The sequence below is a fragment of the Glycine soja genome, chromosome 8, assembly GCF_004193775.1.
Source record: "Glycine soja cultivar W05 chromosome 8, ASM419377v2, whole genome shotgun sequence".
NCBI lineage: Eukaryota > Viridiplantae > Streptophyta > Magnoliopsida > Fabales > Fabaceae > Glycine > Glycine soja.
The window spans coordinates 22,915,619-22,936,997 of record NC_041009.1 but is presented as its reverse complement, the minus strand read 5'-3'; the positions used below and the strand labels follow the sequence as shown (position 1 = coordinate 22,936,997).

Below are 21,379 nucleotides of genomic sequence, written 5' to 3'. Positions count from 1 at the left end.
TCAAGTTATGTATGCAAGAGGAATTTGAATTTTGATATTATTTTACTTCAACACAAATTAAAAATATTATGGTTATAATTTTTTAATTCATTATTTTAAAAAATAAAAGAATGCTATCTCTTTGTTTTTAATTCAATTATATATAAACAAAATGTTATCTTTCGTTTTTAATTCAATTATTTTTTGAAAAAACTTGAGCAATTTTTTTTTGTTTTCCTTTCTACAGCAACCTAAATATTTTTTTATATAAAAAAATTGACAATTTTTAAATAATAGAATTTTGAAATTTTAAAAATAAAAATAAACAATAAATTTTTAAATAATAGTGGTTTATTTTTTTTAGAGATAAGAGTAGAGTAACGAGCTAATTTGGAATTGTAAGATTATAAATATGACCATTTTTACATAATAATTGGTCATGCCATTCATCCTTCAAAATTTGAAAAAAAGAACAATTTCTTTATATATTTCATCGAGTAATTAAAACATATGAAACAATTTAACATAAAATAGATATTAAAAAATATTGTTGTGAATAAATTTTCAAAAAAGAAATCAAAAAATTAATTTATTAGGTTTAATTTGATCCTTTAATTTTAAAAGTTTTAATTAGGTTATTATTTTTTTAAAATATATATGATATGGTCTTTTTATTTTTTAAGAGTTTAAATTAAGTTCTTATTTTTTAAGAAATTGATTCAATTTAGTCATATTTTAAACTAAATTTGACTATATTTTTTAAAAATGTTTGAAGCTAACATAATGAAATCACACCAAATTCAATTCATCCATGTGAAATTTGTGTATATTTTAATACATAAATTTTATTTTAAAAATAAGAGACCTAATTTAACCTATTAAAAATACAGGACGAAATTGAACATAATAAATAAATTAAGGAACAAGAAAAATTATTTTATTCAACATTTAATTTTTATAATCAAAATTTAAACAAAAATATTTTTAAAGTTTTTAAACAACAAATAATTTCAAATTCACCTCTTTGTTATGTCCCTTTGACATGCTTACTTCATAAATAAGTAATTGTGTATATTTAATTTTTTTAGATATAAACTAAATAGTCGATGATAACATAATAATAAATTAAATCAAGAATGTCATACATCTTTTGTAAGATTTGTTTAAAATTATGTTATTTGTTTAATGAAATAAAATGTATATTTAATTTATGAATTACATGTCTAAGTTTAAATACATAAATATAAATAGACATTATGTAGTATTATATCATGTGTCCATAAAATTTATGAACTGACCCTCATAAGTATAACTACTCATCGAGTATAAAATTATATATTATAATCATTATTCACATCAATTCAAAGCGAGTGCGAGTATTTTTTGTTAAACCACACATACAAAAATGAGTAAATTAATTTTCTAATTAAACTTGTCATAGATTTATTAATATACACATGCTACATACTAAGGCAACTAATTTGGGATAAAACCCTTAGGCATATATGCATGTCATATTATGACATACACGACACTGCACATGACATTGGTGATACACAGATAAATCTACACATCCACAAAAAAAGACACATGCTAGTAAGCCAAGGAAACCTATGTACCTAGCTAAGGCCATTAATTTTTTTCGACCTTTTTATTTAGACATGCATTAGATCCACTAATGTACTTACTCTTCAATCTTCAAGTCCATACGTGATGGCCAATAGACACCATTAAGTTAATGCATGGGAGGTTAGGTATTTGGTCTGGATAGAAAACATTCGGCGAACATCGTTATCGCTTTCAAGTTTCAATATCATGTAGGTCACAAATTTCAATATCATGTAGGTCACAAATTCACCAATTGGAAAATAAAGACATCGATAGTAAATCTGAGGTATGTTCTTCCCTAAAAAAGGATATAGCCCTTGGACATGTTGAACAATCTTCTCCTTCAACCCACACAGATTAATATATTTATCCAGACTAATAGTTGTTGCATAAGTGTTGCTAAATGTTGCTTCTTCATGTGTTGCTGTATGAATGGATCCATTGAACTAGACATGCACATAAAAGGGTGAAGCATGTTGTGAATGATCCATTGTCAATGGTTTGCTTGCAGAGTAGTTTAACGACCAATTTGGGCTGCCAATGATCAAAATGGAAGCTTGGAAAAGTTGTGAAATGTGCTGCATTTGTTGGAGCTTGTCACCCTATTAAATAAATAGTCTTGTATGTAGAGTCTATTATTATCACCATGTACTAATCAATGTTTGAAAATTGTTGCAGTTATCATACGGTCCATATTGAATCCCACAACACGCTAACAATGACTAGTTATCAATTGAAATGAGTCTTCTGCTATCAATACATCATATATCTTTTCCAACGAGCTGGTGTCTTTGTCTACATGTGACAAAGTTGGTGTTAGAGTACTAATGACAAGTACTTTTATAGGAGACTTTACCGTTGTCTTGATCATTATAGGCACCCATAGCCAGCGTACGAGCACAATGTAGGTTGCAGGCATACACGAAATTGTGGTTCTTCAAATGTGAATTTTATTGGATACTCTACAAATTAAAATATGCACACCGTTGAAATGGCCATCAGTTGGGGATTTTTTTTTTTTTTGCAACTGTGTATCCATACGAAGAAAAGAGAAAAAGAAAGAAGAAAGAAGAAGTAAAAAAGGGTCAAATTTAGTAGTCATACTTAAAACAAGGTTTTAATAAATAAATTAATGTTTTTATTTTATTTTATGGCTTCTTTTCTATATAACTAAAATTTAAAAATATATATAAAAAATAAAATTTAAAAAATTACACAAGTTTCATGCAAGTTTACCAAAACTCCATAAAATTCAACGAGCGTGTGAATGAGTTTTGTAAATTTATCATCTCTTTTTAAACCAAATGATTCCTACCTTTTGGTTGTCTTATTTATATATAAATATTTATATGAATGTAAATTGATTTTAGAGATTTATATTGAATATCAAATGACAAAATGTGAGTAAAAAATACATACTCCAAACTTGAGAGACGATTATCGCTTTTTTATCCTCTTTTTTGTCTCTATTTATTTTCTCTTTCCACTTTAATCCATCGAAAGATATGATAGTGATTTGTTGGAGTATGTTTTGTAAGAATCTTCTTCTTTGGCCTAGACATCACTTTAGAAAAATGGATGAAAAACTTGGAGTAAGAGGAAACAAGAAACCTTTTGGTCAAGGGATAGTTCTTGGTCGACAACTGCCAAGATCAATTATTATTACAATGTATCATAAATATATATTTTAAATATTTAAATTATGTCAGCATTAAAATTAATAATAAGTATTCTTAATAAATCCATAACAAATAAATATTTAGAATATACAATTTATATTTTAATAAAAAAATGCTAGGCAAAGATTTGTCGACAAAATGTGAGTAAAAAATACATATTCTAAATTTGAGATACTATTATTGCTTTTTTATCCTCTTTTCTGTCTCTATTTATCTTCTCTTTCCACTTCAATCCATCCAAAGATATGATAGTAATTCACCGGAGTATGTTTTGTAAGAACCTCATTCTTTGACCTAGATATAACTTTAGAAAAAAATGAACGAAAAGCTTGGAGTAAGACAAAACGATAAACACTTTGACCAATGAAGAGTTCCTGGTCGACAACTGTGAAGATCAATTATTATTATTACAATGCATTATAAATATAGATTTTAAATATTTAAATTTTGTGGTCATTAAAATTAATAATAAGTATTCATAATAAATCCATAACAAATAAATATTTAGAATATACAATTTATATTTTAATAAAAAATGCTAGGCAAAGATTTATTGACAAAATGTGAGTAAAAAATACATACTCCAAATTTGAGAGACTATTATCGCTTTTTTATCTTCTTTTTTGTCTCTATTTATCTTCTCTTTCCACTTCAATCCATCCCAAGATATGATAGTAATTTTGTGAGAGTATGTTTTGTAAGAACCATTTTCTTTGGCCTAGACATAACTTTAGGAAAAATGGACCAAAAGCTTGGAGTAAGAGGAAACGAGAAACCCTTTGGCCAAGGGATAGTTCTTGGTCGACAATTGTCCAAATCAATTATTATTACAATGCATCATAAATATATATTTTAAATATTTAAATTATGTCATCATTAAAATTAATAATAAGTATTCTTAATAAATCCATAACAAATAAATATTTAGAATATGCAATTTATATTTTAGATTTATAATTTAGAAAATATTGTAATTGTGATATAATGCCATTTTAAAATTGAAACGAATGCAAACTTAAGAAACTTAAAGGACATTTGTTTCAGGCTAGATTTTTAAGTCCCAGAAACACAATAGGAAAGAAAAGTTTTGTTTGTGAAATTTGGGAATTTTACCAAAAGGATGCAAATATTTTTTGATTTTTTCATTTGGGGGTAGATTTTAAATTATTACATCTAAATTTTTTTATTTTAACATTTTTTATTTACTTTTATTTTCATTTGTTTTGTTTTTATTTTTTTTAAAATTAGTAAATTATTTTATTTATTAATTATTAAATATATATATATATATATTTTTAATTTTACTTGTTATTAGTTTTATTTAATATGTTGTATATAGTTTTTATATGGTTTTAAAAAATATATGTTGTATAATTTTTAAATATTGTTTTATCTAAAATATTTTATATAATTTATCAATAATTTTTTATTTAATATATTTTGTATATTTAAAATTTAGATGTTTTTAATAATCTTATTGAATTTAATTTGTTTGGTAACTGAAATATATTAAATATACAAAAATTATATAAAATATTTTAAATAAAATAATATTATAAAAATATATAACATATTAAATAAAACTATATACAACATATTAAATATATAATTAAAAAATTATTTAATAATTACAATAAATAGTTAAAATTAAAGTTACGAGTGACAAACACTCCCAAGTATATATGCCTGAAAGATATTGTTACTTGATTAGCTCATTTGAGAATCGAAATATTTACATGAGATCACTAATATTATAATAACTTCTTGAGAGACTTATACTAACAACCTATTAAAGAAACATCATTCCTGTGCTTGGTCACTCATTTAAACATGCTAAGTTCATCCTAAAAATACAGTTAAAATCAACTTCTTGACTCATCTTTTTAGAGGATGTCCTCTCTTTTTTCTCCCTCTATATGTATATTTCGAAAACAAAGAGAGAGAGAGGAACCACTTACCCCAACTTAATTGTCAGCATAGCATAATGAAACTCTACCAAAAAATATATTAAAACATGGTGCAATTCAGTAGGTATATATCAAAATCCAGTTGACTTGAAATTTAAGAGATCGATAAGCACCGAAATACTCATCTTCAATTATTATTTATTTTCTTAACTCATGAAAGCCAGTTGTTTCCAAAGGAAAGTTGAGCATCAACTACAATATATGCAGCACAAAGGAGCAAAAACTATGGAATATTAAAATGCCATTCTCGTGGATGACTTAGCCTCTGTTTCTTGTTTCATAAGTAGATTGTCGTTGTAGCCAATTGGAAGTGACTGCATGCATGGACCTATTGTATTAAATGCTTCTATGTTGATACTGTTAATTTAGTCACAAATTTATATCATTTTTGTTTTTCATTTCTTATGGTAAAAAAACAAAACCGTTTCAAATTTTCCAATTTTGTCAAATAAAAAAATTGAATGTTCTATTTTGATACAGTTCAATAGTGTCTGGATTATAAAAAATTGAATTTTCCTATTAGATAAATAAAGTTTGACGCTTAAAGTGATTGACAAGGATTCATCTACCCTTATTGGACTATTAATACCTATCACTAGCCACTTACAGACACATGCATGATTTCCCAATTAACATTTTAAAAAATTGTAAAATATAATTTGGGTTAAAAGACTAATTTTAATGCTAAGAGCTAGGATGATATGACATCCTACACTTTACAGAAACAACACGGTTTCAAAACCAATTTAGGGGATCTCCATGACCTACTCTTCAAGTTTTACATGGTGTTGGGCATCGATTATGAACAGGATCAAACATACATGGATTGTGACATGCTCGAGAGTGATGACAGAGGGTGAGTTACGTGGTGCTTCTTTATTTAGTTTGATGTTATTTATGACCAAAAAACCTCCTTATACTACTATTGTTGTCTTCGTGTATGTTACTACTCAATGTTGCTGTATGACTACAAGGAATGGAGATAATGAGGCTGAAAAATCAGTTGGGATTAAGGGTGAAGCTAGGAAAGAACATTTTTTAGAGGTACAGAATGTTTCATTGAATGGAGCCAGATGTGTATTTGGAATTTTGTCACCATTTTTGATTATTAACGTTTATTGCTTTCAACTTCCCTTTTCTACTACATTGCCTGGTACCATTGCCAACCAATATGGGTTCACTCAGGGTGGAAAAGGATAAAGTGGTGGTTGGGGATATCTCTGGTGGGGCAACCCTGGATGATGTGGTGGTTGCAATAAAGGTTACAACTTATACTTCAATTCAGTTTGTCCCTCAGTTTAAAACATGTTTTAACTTTTAATGTGAATTGATAAACGACTCTTACATTATGACAATTTATACATGTTTGACATTCGGCTTAAGCATTTGGGACAAAAAAATGGAAAACATGGATAATCATAACAAAAGGAGACTTGATGCCATGAAAAAGACTAACACAATAATGTTGAAGGCCATGTGCAACTTGGTTAAACAAGATTACAATCAGTCAGCCAAAGATGTTGTCAAGGATGTGGCAATGAGTGGAACTCACAATACCTCCTCCTATGATGAAACATTACGTTGTAGAAATCCTAATAAGGCGGTATCCAAGGCGATTGTAAGGTGTAGCAGAAAGGAAGCATATGGGAAATGTAAAGCAAATTTCAAAAATATAGAAACCATCTTCATCCCAGGGGACGATGATGATGACTTTCCAATGCCGAAACATAATGTTGTGAAGGCAAAATTCCTGGGTCAGGAAAGCAATAATAGATACTCCTCTCCCAAAACAATGAACCTGTCAGGGCCCAATGAGGAGACGACCACAGATGACTTCTCCCCATAACAACCATTATGAGCAACTATTAGAGGAGTGGAAGAAAAGGTGAAACATTTATTTAATAAAAATGTATTACCACTAAACGCTTACATAGCAAATATTGCATATAAATTTTTTTGTCACATGCATGTACTCCAGCCCGAAAGCAATAAAGAAACCTCAATGGTGCCTAGAAAGTTTTCGTTCCCCCATCATAACTCTGTTAGTCAGACCTCGAAGAAGCCAAAAATTGAGAAGCAACCACATATTTTGAATGTGCCAAAATTCCAATACACCAAAGGCACTTCCTTGGGCAACATGAGCAAGGCAAGCCGGATCTTTCAAAGGCCTCGGACTAATTCTAGTAGGGGATACACACATACAATTCCTAAGGTCTTGCAAATAATAGCATTTGTATTTGTTCAACTATACTTGCAAATAATAACATGTTTTACATGTACAAGATATGCCCTATAGCTTCAAGCCAATTATTGACATGAATCTTACTTTTGAGGAGACACAAGTTTATGCATATGTCTTCAATCCAAATGTGGACCCGAGGTATGTTGGCTCACCTTTTACTCATACAAATTACATAAGTTATGGTTCAAGTCATTTATATTCATGGTTATTATTTTACTGGATTTTGACTACTATAATTGTTTGATTTTTTGCGAATGCTTATATTAGTGGGAACGAAATTTTGTATAGGGTAAGAAACAACTTGGGGACACGACAAAACTTTCAGTCGTTGTGTCCTAATAAGCCAATAAGGGAGGAGCTATATGGTTCTTTCATCCCTAAGTATCCTATTGTAACATGGTAAAAATAATTCACAAACTTGGAAGTTGGAAAATTTGATAATTAATTGGTTGCAAATAATACTATTCATGACTTTGAAGGTTGCTTATAGCAAACTCTACCACACAAGGAGTGTTTGGTGTATGCCCCCAGCTTATGCGGTATAGGATACATTATATGGTTATTCAATACAACACAAATATTAATTAACTTATATAATTTATGTAATTAATTCCGAAGAGTGGCATTTCATTTTGATTTCAGCTGGATGTAATTGATGGAACCCTAGTGGAAACTCTCATTGAGCATTATGGGAAGGATTGGGTGCCTTCGTTTTCAAACTTAAAGTTGGTAAATAATTTTTATAAATTAAATGCAACTCATCATTGACTGATAAAAAATGAAAACAAATGGGTACAAAATGTTACAATAAAACTAAAATCATGTCCTGCTAATAAGGCACACGACAAAAATGAACTATTATTACAGGTTAAATATTAATTTAATGATAATTATTTTTTCTTTATATATATATATATATATATATATATATATATATACCCATCCTTCAAAATAAGGATCATTGGTATCTGATGATCATACACATGCATGACAAAAAAATGTATCATCTGGATTGTGACCTGACAAGTCAAATCACATATGATAAGAAAGACACTATTAGAATCATGGTTTGTTTATATATCAAATTTATAAATTATCAAATTAATCACATTATCATATGTACATTGACTAACAATAACAACATTGATATATATAAACAGGGCCATGTCATGCTCAATGTTCTCCAAACTGTGTTTGAAACACAAGATTTGCTTTTTGGATTTGATGGAATGGATAGTTGAGATATTGTGGAAGCCAGAGGAATCCCTAATTATGGATCCATGTTACTTTTAAAAACATAACCCATTGAGTATAAATTTATGTTATATTTCACAAATAATGAAATACATAAAATATGTTTTTTGTTTTAAAAAATGTAATTAATACAATTGCAGTGAGAAATCAACATTATGGGTCCTAAAGTGGATGCAAATAGAGGAGTCATTTGTGAGTCTCTTGTATGGAGTGGTAGGAATGTTGCACCTATGGTTAAAATTTGTTAACTTTTATTTTATTTTAAAGCAACCACATTTTTCTTTCATGTACTCCATAATGTACATAATAAATGTCCTAATTTATGACATGAAATTGCAGCTTGATGAAAAGGCAGTGAGAATGAAGGTGACAATGACCCTGCTACTAGGGACACACAACCATTACAAGAGAGACTTGATCAAAAATGTAGAACGCACTTGACATGACTGTATTCATGGCAAACATTGACGATTGCTATATTTTTTGGAGCATTTTTTGTTTGGTGAAGGGGATGTGCAATCATTTAATATATCTTTAATATTGCATATAAAAGGCAATATTAAAAAATATATTATTAATATCGATTTCGCTTTTCCCAAGATTTCAATATAAAGTCTAGTAGGTTCCATGAAAGATACTTTTTTTTTTTGTATTTTGGACTCCCCGTGCAATGCCAAATACTTACATATATGTTGCAGTCAAGCTAAATGTCCTTAATTCGTACTTTATATAATTTGCAAGGATTTACAATTATCCTAGCGGTTCATTACATACTGATGTGCCATCATTTTCTTCTATTTTCTAAACCCTTTTTGCACCATTTTAATTATTGATTGGTCTTAATTGTCAATTAATTAGGCAGTTTTATTATTTGGGCTCATTTAGCTAATTTGATGTTTTTAATCTAATTTCAGGAATTAATGAAACATTGGGCTTAATCCGGATTTTGGTTGTGGACTTGAAGAGGGCAAATAAAGCAGCGCTTACCTTAGTTAATTTCTAATTAGGAAATTTCGCAATTTTATTTTATGTTGTTAAGTGTTTATTTCGTTTTGGGCCAGAGTATTGTAATAGGGCCCAGTGACTTTGAGTGACTCTTTTTAAATAGCTGCCTTGGGATTCGTGCAGGGCATTCTATTCTGCTATGCTATTTTCATTATTCAGAGCTTTGGTTTTAGGTTTTCACGTTTTTCTGTTCCCTTGTTACAGTTTTCGTTCTTAATGCAAATTTCCGTTTTCTGCTTCTAATTACGAGTTCATTCTTGCTTCTTCTTCTACTTTCATTTACGTTTCTGTTCATTTACGTTCTTGTTCATTTACGTTCTTGTTCATTTACGTTTCTGCTTCATGTTTCATTTGCGTTTTCTGTTTGAATCCATGGAAGGCTAGATTTTCTGGTGTTGTTTCCTTTTGAGGACGAAGCCCAACTCTCTTTGAGGTTTCGTTTGTAATGTGGTTTCCTAGCAGTTTTCCCTTCACCAGTTATCCCAATTTCGTGAATATTAATCAGTGCACGCTTCGTGTTCGATTAATTGCCTCTGAGCCTAACTTGCGTTCATGCTTAATGGACGAAGGGCTAACTGGTGTATGTGGTGCCTAATCACGTATTGAAAACCCTAAGTTGATTTTCGCTTAGTAAATTGAAATAGGGTTGGATTAAGTGGTTGACTGTTAGGGACGAATTCTCCATAACCCAGGATAAGAGAGTGGCTTCTGAATCAGAGGAAACAACCCGTTTTTAATATTAGTAGTTTCATATTCCATTTTATTTGTTCTACTCTTTAATTACCAAACAACCAACCCCCCCCATCGTTACTGTTACTGCAAGTATATTATGAACATTTGGCTTGTCACTGCTCGTTGGGAAACGACCTAGGATCACTTCCTAGTTACTGCATTTTCATGTTTATTTGATTCGGGTACGGCCTCGATCACATACTTATGAATTAAAATACATGAGGTGATCTAAAATTTAATATTTTGTTGCATATAATACGTAGTGAACAAATAAAAAGAGAGGGGGTTGGAGAATATGATTAAACAAATGGAATTTCTTCAACTAAGTTGTAAAAAAGAAGAATAAAATGAAGTTTTTTGAAACATCCCCTCTTGCTACTATAACCTCCCCAACCACGATTTTTTTAATATATTTTTTTAAATATTCAACCTCAAAATAATAAATTGTATTGATAGTGGATATAAAAAAACATAGTAAGTAGTAGTAAATAAAATAGGACATCTATTAAAAATTGGGTGGGTTCCATCATTTCTAGGGTTTTTTTAGAAACGACCAGGAAATTGGTGCATTGGTTTCATTATCACAAAGCTGCTCCAAAATTGGCTTGGTTCCAACATGTAAATCTAAATTCAATCACCATTTGACAGGGCTCCCGGGGTTGGGATCTCTTTCTTGGGTAGGACATCATGCCATATTTAATTCTTGCCAGTAAAACTAGACACCAATTTTAGTATTGGCACTGAAAATGTTAAAAACTGCATTATATTTACATACCATTTAACTATAAAATTAACCATATCACATAACATCAACAAATCAGCATAATGGCTCATCCAAATGGGCTTATTTTTCATTTTAACAGTTATATGCAACTGCCCCAATACAATTAATTAATCCCATGTTGGTACAAACATGGATCAAATAAAATTGCATATGGTAAAAACATTGCTTCAATTTACTTTGCGGATTAGGGATGTGCCTTCTTTGTCTCGCGATGACAGCATCTTTGTCATTAACCAATTCAGGTCTAACCCAATAAAAAAAATTGCACCCACATTCTTCACCTTTTTTTTAACCTACAAACTAACATGACACGTTTTGTTCAAATACCATTTTTTATACAAAAATAATTTATGTTATAAGATTTGGAAAGTACAACCATGACGAAAATATGTTGTGCTGTCTATTTTTTTTTCTATATAAAAGGCAAGAAATAACAACAACCAATTAAAGGATCAACAATGCAATAGGGCTCTTGTGCATAAAACAAGTTACAACAGTTATCTTACTAAGCTTATTAAGATGTTCAATAAATTATTAACAGGGTACTTTTTGTCAGTCTAATTGAGATGATGGAAAATATTCCAAGGAAGACAATGCTTTAGTATTTCCCATAGGAGTACTCTTGCACCAAAGAGGAAACTGCCCCCTTTCAACTATCTAGCCTTTTTTATAATCTTTTGTGCAATAGTATCTCTAATAGAAACAACTTGTTGCCAAAAATCTTCATATTCCAAGGCCCTCTCTAAGGTGTAGTCTTCAATTTGGAATGCTAATTGTGGTTTTGTGCAAAAGGCCTTTCTTCCACCTTTTTCCTACTTGCCTCCTTTGCCATTGGTCTTCTCTGGCAACCTTTTCATTGCCAGTGACAGTTTCAGCCAACTTTCTACCAATCTTTCCAACCTCACCAACAACCATTTCAACCAACTTTCTGACTTATTTTCAGCAATCTTTCCGGTATCTTTATGGTGATCTTTTCCAGCCGTCACCTCTAGCTACTTTCAAATAAACTATTTGTCAAATCTGCAGCTGCATCAAATTTTCATCTGCTTCAAATCTCTAGCTACTCTTACAATGTTCAGTGGTCTTTTCTAGCCTAATCAAGCCCCATGTTGTCTTTTCAACTGAGTTTAATGGATCCCATATTAGTTAGACAAGGTTTTATTTGTACCAAGCTCAACGCTTAGCAAGTTTTTTGGCTTGAAGGAGAATGTTAGAACAATGTACAGTTCATGAATCACATGTTAAATGCATTTAGTTTTCATAAGAGTTAGTATTTGGCAAGTGGCTCCCATTTAATCTTTGCCTAGCAAATAAAACCCACTTTGTCTATTTCTCTTTCTCTCTCTCTCTCTCTCACACACACACACAAATATATATATATATATATATATATATATATATATATATATTTGTGTGTGTGTGTGTTTAATATCTTATTTCTGTCTTAATTTTTGGATGCAGATGTTGATAAAGGAATAACTCTTTAGAGAGGAAACCTAAGAGATTACTGAAAGAGAGGATAAGACACATTCCAATAATGATCTAATTAATGCCTTTAAAACATGGTAATTTCTCTATCATTAAGTGGCTGCAATGCTACACAACATTGACACTACTATGTTCCATTAACAAAAGAAGAATGACAGAATTAATCATTTGTATGCATTCTTTAAGGATAGAGATGACATAACTCCGAGCAATCGAATTAGATTGAAACTGTGAAAGGTGCCAACCTTGTGATGTAATGGAGAAAGGGTAGCATCCTATTGATCATAATCAGTCCTGCCATGTTCAAGAATAAATCTTAAGACATGGTGGTTCAACTACACAAGATAATGAAGTTACATTGACATTCATTGTACTAGGAACCTGTGAAACACTGACACAATATGTAAACATGCTAATATATAGATGAATATGTATATTGTTGATAAACACATTAAACATTTGCAACCACAATAAGTTGAAAAAGTGGTTTAGCTTCCTACAGATCCATTTGCTATACATAGTCACTTTTTTTTTGGGGGGGGGGGGAGGGGAGGGAGAGGAGTTGTAGGGGGGTATGGTAAAACTTAACTGTAGAGGTCAATCACTCTCTTGTGCACACGAAGTTCAAATCTGTCCTATGTGTTGGTACCTGAAAAACAAGCAGTTTCATGAACACAAAGGCTTAATATCATTCATTGAACAAAATACTTCAAAAATTAAATCAACAAGCTAAGTAACACAACTATTGGTGTTCCGAAGAAAACGTATGAACAACACACAAATACACAATTAAGACACTTGGGTAAGACAAGAAAGCACAACATTTTTCAAGCTTTTAGCCACAATAGTAGTCTTACGATGTTTCAGGCTACAAGAATGGTCATGCTCATAAGTAACATAAAATCAATCACATGATAACAAATGATAGAGGAGCCAATCCAGCAAACCACATGCATATGACAGTTATTTACATCACAATTTGTTGAAGAACATTTGGACTTAAGTACCAAATATCATTCAATAAACATGAATAAAGAAAATTATACATAAAACTTAAACAATTTGCTCCGCATTGCCAGTAAAAGAATGAAAATTGAAACAAAAACACTTTTTTTATCCCTCAATTAGAACTTTTTCAGAATGATAGATCACCCAGGTTCGGGTCCATAGACGATTGCCCTGTGAAGACTCGCTTTCACTATGACTCCTGTGGTTTCCCTTAACGAAGCCACTGCCTATGAGTTGCAGTCTTATTCTTCAACTCTTCAATAGACACACAGTTAGAGTCCCGAATCTCCAAAGAAATAGATTACCAATGAAACCTCCCAATCATCCCTTATTCATATTTATAAACATGATATAACTAACTTAATCTTCCTTTTTCCTTCAAAAGTCTCCATCCAAATTTTCCATTTAGCACATTCCAGACCTTGCAAACTAAGAGATATATTGCAAAACTGCTCCTTATACAAAGGGTATGCATGTTCAAAACTACAACAGATAACATAGCAACATAGAAGAACATTGAGGCAAACCCTATTGCAAAACGAACATCAATCAAAAGAGGAATATAAGAAGCAAAGAATAAAAGGGATAAGTGAAACAAACTACAACTATAATAATAAAAAGTGAGGAAAGAGTGAAAATACCTTCACCACAAAGGGACTTCCTGGAAGTGATATGAAGAGCCTTAGTGGGCATCCTGACAGGTCCCTTAACACTGAGCCGCTTGCCCTTTGCACCATGAACCAAGTCCGCACAAACTAAAAGTAACATAAAAACCGAAACATAAGCCTAAGGAGAGCGACAACCTTAAAAATGAAAACTACAATCTATTTGGGCATACCTTTCTTGAGGTTTTTGACGTGCAAGGAGGAAAGAGTGAACCTTACTTGTGGATCTGGTCCCGAGGCTCCTCCAAGCTGAGCTTTGTGGGCTTCATTGTAGCATATGTCGCCATTATTCACGTTGATGCACAAAAAGGGAAGTAGAAGCCGTTGTTGCATCTGGAAATAAGAAAGAGCTTTGACGTACAATGGAATAGAAAACCTAGATAGAAGACCCTTCTTTTGTGCGCGACCTCTGCTAGGGCAACGTTACACCAAAGGGAGAGGGGAACCCTATTCCTAAGGGAAGATCTCTGTCCTATTACATATTAAACCGGTTGCCATCAATAAATCTGGTTCATTTAATTTTTTTATTGTTAAATTAAACGAACCTAAATGATTATCATTTTTTTTAAACTTATGTTGGGTGGAAAAGGAGTTTCACATTCGCACCTAGTCTTCGTCCTAATGTATAATCTAAACTTATTAATAATGAAAATTATTTCACTTAATATGTACATGTTTCATTAAATAATCTTATCTTTAAATTATTTCTTAAATTTTAATTTTTTTTCTAACATATAATAACTTTTCACTACTTTTATATTATTAATTTTTTTATTTTGTTTTTTTATTAAGTGTATTTAAACTCTAATTTTTTTCTTTAAACAATTTAAAATGACATGGAATGTCTCTCTTGCCTGGTCAACGGAAAGTGCAGAAATTGATATTCAACTTTATATTTATTTATTAATTTATTGCCACTGCACTCCAACTCATGCAATAATTTCTCGTTTGGCTGTTTTAATTAGTATTTTATTTTATTTAAAGAAGTTTAATAATTATTTTTTAATGTGTATTCCATATTAACGATTTTTTTTACCAAGTAGAGCAATTTAATTAAATCCTCATAGTTTTCTAAATTTTTGTTATCAAATACTTAAAAATTAATACTATTAAAATAGTGTTAAAAGCTAACATAAATATATAACAATTTTTTGTTACAATTTCTCGTATTTTTTTCTCCTCCATCTCTCTCTCAACAATGCTTCCTGATTAAAAAGACAATTTGAAAAGAATAAAATTTAAATAAATTCCTTTTATCCTTACTTTTAAGTTTATTCGTAAAAGAATAGCATGCGAATGCTATTTTCAGTACAAATATATGTAGTATAAATTTAAATAAGTATTCATGTATTATAATTTGAAATAAAAACTTTGATAAGAATATAATTTTTTTTATCCAAGTCCTATTCATAAATAAAAAAGTGCTAGTAGCAAAATAAATAAATAAATAAGTGTGAATAGCTTGAAGTTGTAACGAATAATACATGAAAAGACGGATTATACATTTGACTCTGTAAAAAAATTATATAATTATCTAATTATAATTTTTTTTTATGTATGATAAAGTTTGTTATCTTTTTTATTATCTGAAAGTAATTTAAATGACGCACTCGTTTTTTTCAACGAGAGAAAAAAAATAGAAAATCAGTAAGAAAAAAAGAAAAAAAAAAGGAAAACAAATAGAAAATGAGAAAATATTTGATGACATTGTGTATAATTTTTTGTTGGTACTTTTTTTATAATATTTTTTTAATCTACTCCTTACACTTCAAAATTATTCTTATTTAAGATTATGTACATAAATTAATAGATTTTTCACTGGTGTAAAAATATTAATACCTCTATTATTATTTTTTAAAAGTTATGACATGCAAATTACTAAAGTTGCAATGAAAGCTATCATTATTTTCATTAAAATCTTGATCTGTTTTTTTTCTTTCTATTAAACCCATTTTCTATTTCTAAAACTTATTTGTTATTAATTATTATTATTTATTCAAAATAAGACAAGATAGTAGTTTACGTTAAAAAAAATGGTAGTATGTATCTTGACATATCTTGGGTGAGAAGATTGGAGAAGAGAGCAGCAAAACGGTGCGGATTGAGAAAGGGAAGAAAAGCTTTGAATTTAATTTCAGTTGAGTTTGCTTAACGCTTTCACTTTCAGCGAGCGAGATCTTTGTCTCTTCTCTTGCTTCCTTCTTCAATTCATCTCCGAACCGCGTTTCTCTTTTTGACTCTTCCCCTCTCTCTTTCTCTCTACTCAGGTTTTATTTTCCTTCTCCTCATTTCAATCATAGATCGCTTTATTTCTCTGGCGCGCCTTTGTTTGCTTTAAAGCTTACAAATTTTGACTCTGTTACACTTCTTTGCTATTGGGTTGTTCCCTGATTTGCTTAACGTTCTGGTTTTAGTTTTAGTTTTAGTTTTTTTTTTTTTCAAACGGGTATTAACAATCCCCATTTTCTCTACCTTCTTTATGTTTGTATGTATTAGTGAAGTAATTAGAACTTTCGTGTTGTTCTTTCTTAAACCCCCGTGGAGCATTGGGTAAATAATATGAAAATGAAATTAGTACATTGTCATCTTTACTTCTGAACTGAAATGGATCATTTCTTGGTATTACTTTACCTGATTATGTTTTAGTTGGATGATTTCTTCATGTGATGAGAGTTTTATTTCATCTGTGTTTTTGTTGATTTCTGCCTATTTAAGTTGTTTCTAATTACACCATAGTGAATCAAGTGGTTATATCTCATACTCTTTAGGCGGCTCTGGTTATGTAGTAGTGGGGTTTAACTTCAATCCCCACATTCCCATTTTTCCCTTTCCCCTTAGGTCCAATCATGATTTTAAATTGCGGTTGCAATCACAGTTTCATCGCATTGTGGGAAATTTCGGACAAATGTGGCCGAAGCAACCACAATTTTGGTTGCAAAGTCTAAAAACCTTGATGTCGTGGCCGAAATTGTGGTTGTAGTTTTTAATATCTCACTAGAACCTAGAAAATGTTATTTCTGAATTCTGATTGGTTATAAATGTCTTCTATTGTGGCAGTAAGAATGTATACTAATATTGGTATGCCACCGGGGGTACCTCAGCATCATCCTCAACCTCCAATGAGCTCGCAACCTAATCTGTTCGGGAATGCATTTAATTCTGCTGGTTCAGGACTCATTCGAGGTGGATTGGGTGCGTATGGAGAAAAAATATTAGGATCAAGCTCTGAGTACGTCCAAAGCAATGTATGTATCATTCTATGATTTTTTTTATTGGCTCATTTAATTTAACGTGCAAATTATTGGCTGATAATATTAGATCTTTTTCTGTTTCTCTTTTTTTTTGTATGATTATTTTTTTTTTTCATTGTCTTACTCATGGTGTTTGAATTTTGTGTGGAAAACTGCTTATTATGAAAAAGCTGAGAACCTCTTCAATCCCGTGTTTCTAAGCTGTTTGATATATCATTTGAACAGTGCTTATTTATTGATTATCAGAAACTATTTTACCATACAACTTAGCATTTTAATATTTGGTGTTCTCATTTAATCTTTTTCTTAGGAAATTTGAAATGTTCTGTAATTCACTTTTGAATCTATTTCATATATGGCATATACGTTCGCTTCAATAATGCTTACATGCCAATAAGGTAAGGTTCCACTGATTTTTTTTTTTGATCGGCAAAGATAAATATTATATATTAAAAGAAGTACCAGAGGTACTCAAAGTACAAAAGGACTCCATATAAATGGTTCCACAGTCAGACTTGAAATTCTGAAGGGGAACCAATCTATGGATACAAAAAGCAAATTACATGTATAAGTGAGAAAACTATGCAGTCCCCTGCTAATACATAAAACTCTGTGGTAGATTACTTGACCATTGATTATGGAGGGGAAAACCCACACAGCTGGAATATGATTTTAAATTGCCTTCATTATCTTGTTTAACTTAATTATAGATATTATCTCTAGGTGTGAATTCAACTTTTCCTTTTTTGTTAAATAACTTTATCTTTTCAACTACAGATAAGCCGGTATTTCTCTGATCCCCAATACTACTTTCAAGTGAATGACCACTATGTTAAGAACAAGTTAAAGGTCGTGCTGTTCCCATTCTTGCACCGGGTAAGCAGCAATAATGTCACCCTTTTTCACATTTATCTAGTTGGATTTTTTCATTTCATTATCTTATTGTATCTTCTTGCTTGCCCTTATCTTTTTATTCTCGTGTTCAGGGTCATTGGACTAGGATTACTGAACCAGTGGGAGGTAGGCTCTCTTATAAACCTCCAATTTATGACATAAATGCTCCTGACTTGTACATTCCATTAATGGCATTTGGTACCTATGTTGTTCTTGCTGGCATCTCATTGGGTCTTCGTGGAAAGTAAGTATAATATTTCCTTAATCTTAATTCTATAGTGTAGTACTAAGGTTATTATAGTTATTTTCCTCAAATTTAGAAGTTTGTATAAAAGTATTCCCCTTTTTGTACAGTTGTTTTATTACTTTTTCTTTTGTGCATCAGTAAGTTGCATTGCATATCAGGGACTTTTCAGCTTACCTTATATATTTTTTTTACTTATATTGGATGCATCCTAGATTTCCATACTTTCTCATCATGATTGGTACTTAGCATAAGTTTTTAGCTGAATAAATTTCCGTTTCATTCTGAAACATGTTATTGAGAGTGGCTTTTGCAAAAGTGACCTAAGGATCATGAAAATGCTCTTTGTAGTAACTAAGTTGCAAACTATTGCTACTGTCCTTGATCAGGAGAAATTGCAAAGGAATAGATAAAGCTGTTTTCCTCTTTCTAATTTGTCAGCTTGATAAGAACCTTGGGAGAAACACATCACAAAAGTTAGTTGTTGTAGTTGGAAAGCCCAAGGCCTTAAAATCCTCACACTAGAATCCCATACTTTCAATGTGGAACTCAAGTCCCATGCCTTGCAATTAGATCCTAATATCCCAGCATGCTCTACATCCCTGACGCCCATGCGGGTTGGCTGTGCACTAGTCCTAGGTGAACACTGCAATGATAATGTCACTAACCATGCCATTTATTTGCAATTGAGAGACTTGGTGAGAAGCTTTGATACCAATTGATAAGAACCTTGTCACAAAAGCTAGTTGTTGTAGCTGGAGAGCCCAAGGCTATATAAACCCCACTTTGAAATCCCATACTTTCAATGTGAGACTATCCCATACACAATTGGAACCTGACACAGTGCTTTGCTATGAAGTTTATTTACTCTGTGACGAAGAGTTGGTAATTCATTTTGTATAAAAAATTTGTGCTTCTCTGTGTGGTGGACTGGTGGAGGCAAGGCAAATACAAACGGTTATTTACCTTGTGCTATAAAAAACACTTATGGTATATTACTGGTAACTGAGTTGAACAATGGAACCTCCCTTTTGTATGGCGTTTATAATGGGTTTTGTTTTTTTAAATTCAATTATTCAAGTCCAAAGTTTATCTTTTTTCTTGTGTTTACAACTAAAATATATGAAACTTAATTGGAAGTCAGGCATGCAATGATCTTATACGTTAAGACTTAGGACATTGCTAGCTTCATTTTCATGATTGTTATTTTGATAATTCCATAGCTTAACTTTGGCAAGTTTCACTAAGAATTGAGTTTGATTTATAGTTCTCATTTTTGTTCCATCTCCACAGCTTTCTAGTTTGTCATAGTTTCTTATACATGCTGTGTGTGTTGTGGGCAGGTTTAGTCCTGAAGCTTTGAACTGGTTATTTATCAAGGGATTGGTTGGTTGGTTTATGCAAACAGCACTGCTTAAAGTTACTTTACTTTCATTAGGCAGTGGGGAAGCACCTCTATTGGACATTATAGCGTACGCCGGATACACTTTTCCTGGCTTGTGTTTGGCTGTTTCTGGAAGAATAATATGGAGTTACTCCTACTACTTTCTGATGCTGTGGACCTGCTTATGTATGGCAGTGTACTTGGTTAAAACAATGAAGAGAGTCCTTTTTGCAGAAGTTAGGAGTTATGATTCAAGCAAACACCACTATCTCTTGCTCCTCATTGCTTTGGCTCAGTTCCCATTGTTCACATGGCTTGGAAACATTACTGTCAATTGGCTAATATAGAGTGATAGCATTTACACTGTACTTGGAAGCACTTGGTGATTTTTTTTGGTTAACTTTGGAGAACAGTAATACATGGGCTTCTTTTTTTTTTAGTACTTTATTTTCTGCATGGACGATTACCCTGACTCACCATTAAGTTGGGTTTTTTTATGGGTCACTTTTGATAATGGTTCTCGACGGATTCTAGCCAGCAAAACCATCTCAGGTCTTGCACAGTGCAAAAAGATTTTTATGCCGTTGGATATGATAGCAAATTTGGTTAATGACAGAGATTGTTCGGATGTAACTTACTAACAAAGTACTGAATAAATAAGTGATAGCGCACGCGGTTCGATCTTACTGGAAGAAGTTTTCAGTTTTTTTTAAGGCTTTTTGCTTTTATTTATTGATTTTGGTTAAAAAAAACAAGCACTACTATATTGTCTTGGATTCGAACCCTGTTACCAATAAAATTTGGACGTGAATATAACCACTCCATTATCAAATTTACTATCACTTAATGTTTACAAGAACTATATATATTATTAAATGTGCTTAATTGCACTTAAATATAATTTATAATCTTTTAGTAATTTTTAAAAACTATTTAGAGATTTCCAGTAAATTAATTTTAATCAACCTAATGAATTCTTAAAATTTTTAAAATCAAAAGTTTTTTATATGTACATCTTTTCAATATAATATATATTATAAAAAATTCTTATATTTAATTAATCTCTAATTAAAATGTGTTTGAGGATATCATTTATTATTCTTAAGAGTGTTCACATGTACAAATCACTCACAAACTTAATTTGATCGAAACCAACTCAAACAATATGTGTTAGGATCTTTTAGTATTTTGGTAC

The 21,379-nt window shown here is 31.0% G+C and overlaps 2 protein-coding genes across 3 annotated transcripts; one reads left to right on the top strand and one right to left on the bottom strand.

Annotated features, from left to right (window-relative positions):
- Positions 1–13,286: 13,286 nt before the first annotated feature.
- LOC114422736 (40S ribosomal protein S20-like) lies at positions 13,287–14,846 on the bottom strand. Its single transcript, XM_028389240.1, has 3 exons — positions 14,585–14,846; positions 14,388–14,501; positions 13,287–13,387 (listed from the first exon to the last, which is right to left on the bottom strand). The coding sequence occupies exons 1-3, from the start codon at positions 14,742–14,744 to the stop codon at positions 13,374–13,376; spliced, it is 288 nt and encodes a 95-aa protein (XP_028245041.1). The 5' UTR covers positions 14,745–14,846; the 3' UTR covers positions 13,287–13,373.
- A 1,628-nt stretch (positions 14,847–16,474) lies between these two features.
- Positions 16,475–20,870, top strand: LOC114422793 (protein YIF1B-like). 2 transcript variants are annotated; one of them, XM_028389322.1, is made up of 5 exons: positions 16,475–16,678; positions 17,469–17,656; positions 18,440–18,538; positions 18,649–18,800; positions 20,144–20,870. In XM_028389322.1, the coding sequence occupies exons 2-5, from the start codon at positions 17,474–17,476 to the stop codon at positions 20,529–20,531; spliced, it is 822 nt and encodes a 273-aa protein (XP_028245123.1). In that variant the 5' UTR covers positions 16,475–16,678; positions 17,469–17,473; the 3' UTR covers positions 20,532–20,870. The 2 variants fall into 2 exon arrangements, with proteins under 2 accessions (XP_028245123.1, XP_028245124.1); XM_028389323.1 differs by lacking the exon at positions 16,475–16,678 and adding an exon at positions 16,699–16,790.
- The last annotated feature ends 509 nt before the right edge of the window (positions 20,871–21,379 follow it).